The sequence below is a fragment of the Seriola lalandi genome, unplaced genomic scaffold (assembly GCF_002814215.2).
Source record: "Seriola lalandi dorsalis isolate HSWRI2012SDOR001 ecotype SW California unplaced genomic scaffold, Sedor1 jcf7180002052120, whole genome shotgun sequence".
Taxonomy (NCBI): Eukaryota; Metazoa; Chordata; class Actinopteri; order Carangiformes; family Carangidae; genus Seriola; species Seriola lalandi.
Window position 1 is genome coordinate 125,493 of NW_019522673.1, and position 10,006 is coordinate 135,498.

Below are 10,006 nucleotides of genomic sequence, written 5' to 3' on the forward strand. Positions count from 1 at the left end.
TTAAAGTGATAATATATCTTTGTACACTTGTTTGTTCCCTTCAACATTCAGGGTTTCCCCAAATTATATTTTGTAAGTAGAGGTGGTGCTGCAGAAAGCCCTGACATTATTTGTGAGGGAAATGTTAATTAAACAACACAAATCTCCATCCTCAAGTCTAAACAAGTCCACTACAGTTCAGACAGTTTGTAATTACTAAATATTTCAGTCTGCAGCACAATTCTATTCTAAAGGAGAATACAGTATAAAATTTGAGCAGATTGGATGTTGTATTGCTGCAGTGAATGTCTTCTTAACATCCAATGAACTGCATTTACCTAATTAACTGTAAATAATTACATTTTTTGTAAACAATTAACATTAAAATTGTAACATTCACATGGGTTGTTCACCTTCTACAGCTGAAAACGGGTTCTTTGGTCCGTTCTTTTGAGATAAAATGTGCAGTTATGGTAATGTATCCTGTCACATGACTGCTCCTTCTGTCAGTTGACACAAACAGCCAAACAGCTTCACAGAGTGACTGCTTCACCTCATTTTTAAGTGTCTTTGTACATGGTTGGAAATGAGCGTCTCACTACAGAACTGCAGCTTGATAGGTTGTATCTTGAATTTAGTGAGTTAATCATTTTTCAGAAAGATAAAGATGGTAAAGCGATGTTTAGTGTCCCAAGTGCATCTATTAACAAGTTGGAAACGATACGATACAGTTTAGAAGAGGTAACCCTCCAAAGCTGGTATGTATTCCCAAACTGCTTAGGCCTACTATCAGATCTAAAATCATTTATTCAGTCCTCACAATGTTTACACAGAGAAAAAATGAATTACCATTTATGGTATCAATATAAGTGGGCAATATGGATTAAATCTGTTACAGTACATGTAATTTTACATTGCACTGTCAATATATCATGAAATAGTATATTTTCTGCAAAATATAATGAGAGACAATTTATGGATACCATATAAATGGAAGTTTTGGTCTAATTTGGTGAAATTCATGGTTTATTCAGGTTATCACATTGATACAGATACCCTATTTAAGCTGCATCATTTCCAACAATGCCCTGAAATATTAAAAGGGATAACCATCAATGGTATGTAGAATGTGGCAAAATCTCTGAGAATAAACAAGTTGATATTACCCCCACACAGTATATATCATGGTAACGCTTTATTTTATGGGTCCATTATTTCCTTGTAATTTCTTGAACGTTTTTTGGAATAAACACATGAACACAAAATAGAGACACATTTCTGACTGAGAATGTTATTTGAGTTAGTTAGTTTGTTTTTGACATCCAGATGAATTTCCAATCAAGAAATTGCTCCATTGAAACCCCTGTGAATATTAATTTGTTACAGGAAAATGTATTCTTCATTTATGCTGAATTGTATGTTTTTTTGTAGAGACATTTTGCATGTGTAGCTCACCTGCTGTCTTCTGAATAGAAGTCCTCAAGTAGTGCTAGCTTAGAAATAACTAGAAGTGTACCAACTGATCACGCTTTATTTTACCTGTAATTAGAACCAAATTATGTGGTTCTGTCCAGGAAATGCTTTAGGGGATTATTTCAAAAATGAACTGGAATTTTCAGACCCATAAAATAAAGCATTAACTATGTGTCATATTGCTCTCTATTTCAAAAATGTGAACTTGAAACATCTGCTGACCAGAAATGTGGTATGAGAGAAAAACAGCACTGTTGCCATGCTGAAATTTCCTACAGTTCATGCAGGGCCCAAACTGTCCGGTGACCCTCAGGCCATGGCTTCACATGCGGATATATTTGCAAATCCTTCCTTTCAATGCAAACACATGCTCATGCAGGTAAATCATAAAAGAAAAGGCTACAGTCGTAGGTATGTCACAACCTACTGTACTCGTTAGCGAAGGAAAGGGTGTACCCTCTAGGGAGGTTACTTGACGAAGATTGTTACATGCACAATGTGGATCTCTGGTGGATGCTGAGGATATCAGGGGTCGGTGGGAGGAGGGGGCGCATGGTTCCGTTTTCAAATGGGGCAACTGACAGGTTAATCCTAGATACCTGATCTCTAAACAACGTGGTGAGAGCCCCTATGACAACATCTCTCAGTTGTGATACCGCTGCATCGACATCAGTGTTACAAAATAAATCAACACCAGAATGCCTGAATTAATAAGAAAAGTGTTTCTCACGTAAAATATTTAATACTGCGCAGCGCCGATATCAAATCACTTTGATATACAGAATGTAAAAATCAGGAGGGAATTTTTCGACAGCCTTAGAATTAAAATTCATGTCAGTGCGTTAAAGAGACATAACAAGCCAGTAATCCCCTCTCCTCTCATCGAGCGTTACAAACAAACAGGCTGAGAGAAGATGAGCTAGGCCTACTGTTATGTTATGTTATAATCTTAATAACCTACATTATGTGTTACACCAATGACAAAACTACAAAAACGTTAAGATCCAGTAAAGGCTAAATAATAATGTTAACCTGGCGTTATAAGACCCTTCGTTCCTTGCTTATTTGCTTCAGCATCAGCCCGACATTTACCCCGATGGCTAACGTTCTTACCGGACAGTTCGTCGGGTTCCAGTCCGCTTTCGGTGTCGAGTCCGCAGATCACAAAATAATCTGCGAACCGGCAGGAACCGGAGCTGAAGCCGGTGGTCATTTTGAGACTGGTCCGGTGGTACCCTTATCCCCTCAACAGGGAGCATATTAAAGGAACTGGGAGAGGTGATTTCTCTCTGCCATCACGGATGCTACGGCACTGCGAAGCTCGAAAATCACTACCGATACTAAGCTAACCAGTTCTGCTGAGAAGTTAACGTCAACGGCAATTATACATCCGGTCGGACCCTTCACAATAAAACACCATCGCCGCAAAGCTATAAAAAAAAAAAAAAAGTACAAAACTGAAATGCAGTATAATGATGGCATGTGTTTATGAGAAGCAGGTTTGGCCAACATACTTGTACATAGATATACAATGTCGTACTTACATATACAGATATATACATACATAAAGGCATGTACGTACATACGTATATGAGTGTGAGAATATAGGCCTATGTATGTGTCAGAATGTAACTGTGTATGTGCTTGGGTAAGTCTATATGTGTGAGCTTAGTATGCATCTGTGTGTATGTATGTGGCATGTATGTATGTATGTTGTATGGATGTGGTTGATCCGGAAGGCACCATACTTTAACCGGAAGTTACTACCATAGCAGGACGCTAAGGCGATGATGATGACTACTCTGCCTACAGGACCGCAGTAGGGACGGGGTCCTCCTAGTGGCACTGGCAGGTAGTGGTACCCCAGTGACGGACTGTGGTAGTCTTTCAATGGTTGAAAGGTTCACTGTCAACCACAACATCCTCCATGGACATAATGGTTTTGAAATAAAGAGGAACAAACATACACTTTTAACCAATCAGCTGTGGTGTTCTTCAAGAAGCACCACATCACTGTGTTTTTCAAACACACACACACACAAGAAAAGCAAGTTCCTCACTACAGTCAATGCAGTGAGGAATGTATATCCGTGAAACTAAACGACCATTAAACAAACACATGGCTCAACACAGAAGGGCCGAACTCCTCAGGCCGAGACGGCAGTTTACCTACACCTGAAGGATGAGGGACACTCATTCAAGGACAACAACGTATATTCTGGATAGGGAGGACAGGTGGTTTGAGTTTAATTCCTGTGAATCCCAACTAGTCAGTAAGAACCGAAGAAGCCTCTTGGAGGGTCTTTATGTACTGAAGCAAGTCCAGCTGCTCTTGACCAATCCTTGGAAATTGTGGTAGGTTTTTTAAACATAAATCCTCAGTTTTATTATTGCAAAAGTGAAATTGTGTTATACAACCAAAATTGCATACACAGAGGTTTAAACATCATTGAGAAAACATAAGTTTAGTGATATATAGGCAACTTAATCCATAAGAAATAAAATTCTGGGGAAAAAAATGGCTACTGGTTTTCACATTTTTAATCACAAACATCTTAACTAATCGTCTTCCTCAAACTACCATCCACCTTGTTACCCTTATCTATAAACACCTCACAGTACATGTTGAAATCAGTGCGATATTGGCATATGAAGAAAGTTTACAGTGACTGACTTACCAAACTACACTGTATGTTTCTCTTCAAATTTGTATACAATGTTTGTATCAAAATGTGTAAATTGAGAAGATGAAAAATCTCTCAATTTTTGATATTCTCATATACAATTTTGCTTGCTATGCAAGCATTTCTCATTAACCTTGTTAAGGTGGAGTTGAATTGTGGCCTAGACAAGAACTGTGGCCTAAGTACATTTTTCAGGGACTTGTAGTGGTCCTTTTTTCATCTTAGGGCAGTGCAAGGAAACCAAAAACCACATATCATTTCATATCTGCTCTTTTTCTCTCAGTAGTATATGAGATTCTCAGTGGATTTCTAGATTAACTGTAATGAACTGTTGTTATTTCAAGTAGTGACTTTGTTTTATATTTGTAAACTTGATTTAATGTCACATGTCCCTTTTGATAGTTTTTGTTTTTTATCTTAATATAATGACTTTTTTAATAGTTCATTTTTAATAATTAATTTCTTGTTTTAAAATTGTGATATAAAGTGTGTAAATAAGATAGTGTTGTGTAGTGTTGTAAATTGTGTTACACTGTACACTCCATGTTAGTCATAAAACATAATGTTACCAAGTTGTAGTTTCCCACTAAAGTGAAAAGAAGTAAAAGACAAACAAAAAGAAAAGTAATCCAATTCCTTTAAGAAAGAAATTGTGATGTGATGATTCAAATTTTCAATCCTGAATCCTTTTTCATCCTCCAGGGGGAGATACATATCCCTGTGCCAGACTTCATATTCACACTGTACAGCCAACATTATCATAGTATGCTGTTTCTGCAATTGGTTTACAATAAGGCTTATTATCCTCTTACAGAAAATGATGCATGCTTTTCAGCTGCAAAAAGTTCTAACATTTCTATGGTGCATAGCATTTGGTGACAATTTACACCCACAGCACTCTCACAAATGTTGTAGTTGTTGTTGTTGTTGTTGTTGTTGTTGTTGTTGTTGTCAATCACCTTGTGTGAACACACTACTCTAACCTGCTTAGATTTAGTTCCTTCCTATGAGACTGGTGTGCTAACTGAAACACTTGTATTGAAAAAAGATAATGTTATGAGATTGCAAGTGCACTGTCAAATAATTAGCATACGTGTTACATGCAAGTGTGTCATTCTTTACTGAAAGCTTACATTTCCAGGAGGCTGCACAATTTGCTATGGGCCTCTGGAGTCTATCCTCCCGTAACATTTTTTGAATTGCTGCAGATTTTAGCCCATTCCTGTTCATCAAATGACACACACAACTCTCTCTCAGCAACACATTTAAGGGGCTGCAGGGCATTATTCCAACACACATTAATGCATGAATAATGTGAAATGACAGTAAAAGTAAGGGGTGGAGTACTTTTATTTTTGATACTTGAATTACATTTTCCTGATACTTTTTCAGTGTGGTGTTAGGAAAGGATCTGGATACTTCCCCCACCTCTGTTTATCTGAGACCAGTGAAGTACCCGGATGTGTGACGTCATTTTACTGAGACGGAGCTGCGTGAGGACATGTATTGTTGGATAACCGGTGTGGATGTAAACGCACTGTGACTAAAGATCTCCACCATGTTGGCTTGTAAACGCAGTTTGACCAGCACTATGACCTCTGCTCTCCGGGTCCTTCGCAGTAACCCAGTAAATGCAGTTAACAGTCATTACACCGCAACTCTTTGTGAGTCTCTGGAGCTACGTTAACCGCTAACCGCTCCTAGTCTTTGCCTCCTCAGGTCGCTGTTTGCAGCCAGGTGCAGAGACGTCTGTCCACTCAAACAGACGGAGAGGTCCGCATCGCACAGATCCTGAAGGAGAAGTTTCCGTCAGCCTCGTCGCTTAAAGTTGTGGATATATCAGGTAAACACAGATCTACCGGCTGCATGAAGTTTATTGTTAGAACGAAACACTGTTAAACGTTTAATAACTAGGACACATTGGGATTAGGCATGCAAGTGACAACTATTTTCATTGTCGATTAGTCTGACTGTTTTCTAATTTGGCCTACTCGATTAATTGTTAAATTGGGGAGAAAGGGACATGAAAAAACTTCACGTTCCAGATGTTACAAACAGCATTTTCTTTACCATTTCTACATAAGAAAATACTTATGATGATTATTCAACCATCAAATAAGTAATGATTATATTTTTTGTTCAACTATTCAATTTATCAGCTAATCTTGCAGCTCTATTTTGTATGCACAAGCCTGGCCAACATGTATAGTTATTTCCATGAATCCCATAACATCCAGTTTCCCCTGTTTGTTTTTCCTTACGTACCTGATAAACTGACAGCATGTTCCAGCTTGTTTGATGTTTATACTGAATTAAAGAAAACCCAACCCCAGACTGCAAAATTAAGTCTGACATATTTGGTATCTATGGAAACTATGGACTCTAGAATTAAAAAATAAAATTTTGTAGACTTGTTCGATGTTTGTCTGCACAGCATTAGTTTGTAAAGACCAGCCATACCTAAAGCAACATCAACAGTTCAGATAACATTTATTTCCAATTTTGATACATCTGTTGATTATTTTCTAAAAAGCCTGTAGAAAATAGTGAAAATTGCCCATCACATTCCTAAAGCCAAAGTAGACATATTCAGTGTGCTTGTTTTGTGCAACCAACAACCCACAACAAAACAGGATTCAATTTACTATCACAGAAGACTGAGAAAACAGGTGGATATTATCTTTAAAGAAAATGGAACCATTTGTTGTTTTTTACTTAAAAATACATACACAACAGTACATATATTTACATATGGTTTAATACATTTATGTACTGAACCTGGTATAAAGTTGTTGTTTTTTTGTTTTTATCTCAAAACAAAACCAAACTAAATGGGGAAGAAATTGGTGACTCATTTGTTCATCATTCACCCTGATGATGCTGATGTAAGCTTGAGAATGGCTTGGCTGAAGCTCAATTTGGGCGTCTGTACACTCCTGCCTCTCACATCAACAGTGTTTTATTAAACACAGTTCCATATTCTATAATTTCTTTGCTAAGGTGCATCATCTCCGTGTTTTATCATATTTATATTATAAATATACATATTATTATGCAGACCTGTTTTTATTATTTTATAGAAACCAGATGGCCACAACAGACTTGGAAAATGACAGTGTTGTTTGTGTGATCCTGTGTTGTGTTTAGGTGGTTGTGGGGCCATGTATGAGATCCACATAGAGTCCAGTGAGTTCAAAGGAAAAAGGACGGTGCAACAACACCAGTTAGTCAATCAGGTAAATCATAATAACAAACAACCCAGTGTTTTCTCTGTGGCAATAAAAAATAAATATTAGTCCAAAGCTTCGTGGGTCATATTGTACAATTCTAGTTTTAGCGGCAGTTTTGGAAATGTGTTTGTCTTTGTTTTATTAAGGGTACTGAAACTTATACCTGCCCTTATTTGGTGTGGTCCATATCTGTCTGTCAACTATGCTCATAAGATTTTAAGATGATCCTGTAATAATAACTGAATGTTCTTCATTAGCTGTTGTGTTTTGTCCTCCACAGGCTCTCAAGGATGAGATTCAAGGAATGCACGGACTGCGAATATTCACTGAGATTCCCAAACATTAGAGCAAGTCCTCCCACTGTTCACCCACAGCTTTCCCCTTTGTTCACCCTAGCTATTATGAATGTACAGAGGATATTGTGTAGTAAACATTAACAGTGAGAAATGTGTAATGAATGTGAGATTACACTAAATAGTTATTTTTTAGTGAGGTATCTTCTCCTCTGAGATAATCTGAGACAACCTGTGAAGGCTATGATACGCACAAAACGACTTGGTAAAATGCTAGTAATATGTCAAGTCATGTTGGTCCTCTCAGGGTTGAAATGATGCTGGTAATGAAAAGCAATCCAGGAAGTAAAAAATATAACCAACTTGAATATTGGAGATTTGCTACAGAACCTTGTTTAAAACAGTTTGTTGAGCTGTACTTTGTAATGTCACTCAAATTGTGATCACTGTGTACATGCTACAGTCCTATGTAAGGTCATATAAACTGATTACAATCCACTGGATTGTACATGGACCATATATTTATGCTGCCTATGCACCAATAATTCAAGTTGCAATAAAAAGCAGCTGCTTTCCCCCACACAGTCTTACTTGATTGAATATGGAAGCTTTTGTCATTTAAAAAGTTTTTTGACAAATGAGGTTTGCAATGAAAATGGACATTGTAATACTGAAATCAGTTTCCACATCTATGCTTGGATTCACTTTTTTAATAATTGCTATTGTGATTATTCAGTTGTATGGAGTATTTATAGTGAAAATATAAACGATGTTTATATTAAGCTGCTCTTTGAGAGCAAGGACAGAATTACAATCTTAAGAGAAAAAAAAACAGATTGAAGACTTGCCTAGAGCCTCAGCAATAGTTATTTTTCCTACGTCCTCGTAAAGTGATAGTGTAAACAGTTGAGAAGTCTTAAACTTGTTGACCACAGAGGAAATCTCAGATGTGTTCCGATTATTAAATCTTGACTGATATACAGTGAAGCCCAAAATTATTCAGACCCATTACATTTTATTGTTTTGCAGCACTATGCTAAAATAAAACAAAAATCCCCCTTTGCCTCATCGATCTACAGTCATAATAAAGTGAAAACAGAATTTTAGAAATTTTTGCAACAGTCATTAAAAAGGAAAAACTGAAATATCACATTGACCTAAGTATTCAGACCCTTTGCTATGACACTTGAAATTTAGCTCAGGTGCCTTGTGATTCTCTTGACCATCTTTGAGCTGTTTCTACATCTTGACTGGAGCCCACCTGTGGTCAATTCAGTTGATTGGACATGATTTGGAAAGACACACACCTGTTTATAAAGGTCTCACAGCTGACTGAAATGCATACCAGAGCAAAAACCAGCCATGAAAAAACTGCCTGCAGAGCTCAGAGACAGGATAGTGTTGAGGCACAGATCTGGGGGAGATTACAAAAAATAAATAAATAAAGAATTCTGCATTGAAGGTTCTCAAGAGCACGGTGGCCTCCATAATTCTTAAATGGAAGAAGATTGGAACAACCAGGACTCTACCTAGAGCTGGCCACCCTGGAAGTTTCTCCCATTTCCACATAGGTTTTTCTGGAGCTCAACCAGAGTAACAGTCAGGTTCTTGGTTACATCTCTTACCAAAGCACTTCTCCCCTGATTGCTCAGTTTGGCCGAGCAGTCGTCTTTAGGAAGAGTCCTGGTTCCAAACTGATGGAGGCCACTGTGCTCTTGGGAACCTTCAATGCAGCCAAAATGTTTAATGTTCCTTCCACCTCATTGCTTGGTTTTTGCTCTGATATGTATTATCAGCTGTGAGACCTTATATACACAGGTGTGTGCCTATCCTAATCATGTCCAGTCAATTGAATTGACCACAGGTGTGCTCCAATCAAGGTGTGGAAACACCTGGGAGAGGATCAAGAGAAAGGGAGACAAGTGTCATAGAAAAGGGTCTGAATATGTAGGTAATATTTTTATAATTTTCCTTTTTAATAAATTTGCTGAAATTAATCATTATGGGGTATTGAGGGTACATTCATGAGGGAAAAAAAATAAGGCTGCAATGTTACAAAATGTGAAAATATTGAAATTATATGAATAATTCTGTTCTTAACTGTATTGGCCAGGCTGATAAATAACAGGAAATGTTAGTATATAAATAATGAAAAAAATATGAAAATAGTGACAGTGCAATTACCCAAACCCCATAGTGGCCTATCTTCACAAAAATTGTTTTGTCCAACCAATTGTGCAAATACATAAATAGATATTTAAAAATGAATAAAATGTCTGAAATTATTAAAAGGAAAAACTGGAAATTCTTCCAGTTGAGAAGCTGGAACAATGAAATGTTATAATTT

At 37.2% G+C, this 10,006-nt stretch overlaps 2 protein-coding genes across 7 annotated transcripts in view; one reads left to right on the top strand and one right to left on the bottom strand.

Moving 5' to 3' along the window:
• The window catches only part of dennd5a (DENN/MADD domain containing 5A), a 37,739-nt gene extending 34,955 nt beyond the window's left edge, over positions 1-2,784 (bottom strand). For 3 of the 5 annotated variants that reach the window (XM_087172195.1, XM_023399800.2, XM_023399797.2), the window contains exon 1: positions 2,566-2,784. In XM_087172195.1, coding sequence (XP_087028321.1) covers positions 2,566-2,665 — 100 coding nt within the window. In that variant the 5' untranslated portion in view covers positions 2,666-2,784. The remainder of the gene's footprint in view (positions 1-2,565) is intronic. The other 2 variants (XM_023399803.2, XM_023399802.2) reach the window with 1 other exon arrangement.
• A 2,821-nt stretch (positions 2,785-5,605) lies between these two features.
• On the top strand, positions 5,606-8,239 carry bola3 (bolA family member 3). 2 transcript variants are annotated; one of them, XM_023399792.2, is made up of 4 exons: positions 5,606-5,763; positions 5,841-5,979; positions 7,284-7,372; positions 7,647-8,239. In XM_023399792.2, the coding sequence occupies exons 1-4, from the start codon at positions 5,695-5,697 to the stop codon at positions 7,710-7,712; spliced, it is 363 nt and encodes a 120-aa protein (XP_023255560.1). In that variant the 5' UTR covers positions 5,606-5,694; the 3' UTR covers positions 7,713-8,239. The 2 variants fall into 2 exon arrangements, with proteins under 2 accessions (XP_023255560.1, XP_023255561.1); XM_023399793.2 differs by having other exon boundaries at positions 5,856-5,979.
• Positions 8,240-10,006: the final 1,767 nt, after the last annotated feature.

Excerpts from the sequence above, each read along its gene's own strand:
- bola3 (XM_023399792.2), top strand. The coding sequence starts at position 5,695 with ATGTTGGCTTGTAAACGCAGTTTGACCAGCACTATGACCTCTGCTCTC. Across the intron at positions 5,764-5,840 it reads GGGTCCTTCGCAGTAACCCA|TCTTTGCCTCCTCAGGTCGC; the intron begins GTAAATGCAGTT and ends AACCGCTCCTAG. Across the intron at positions 5,980-7,283 it reads TAAAGTTGTGGATATATCAG|GTGGTTGTGGGGCCATGTAT; the intron begins GTAAACACAGAT and ends TGTTGTGTTTAG.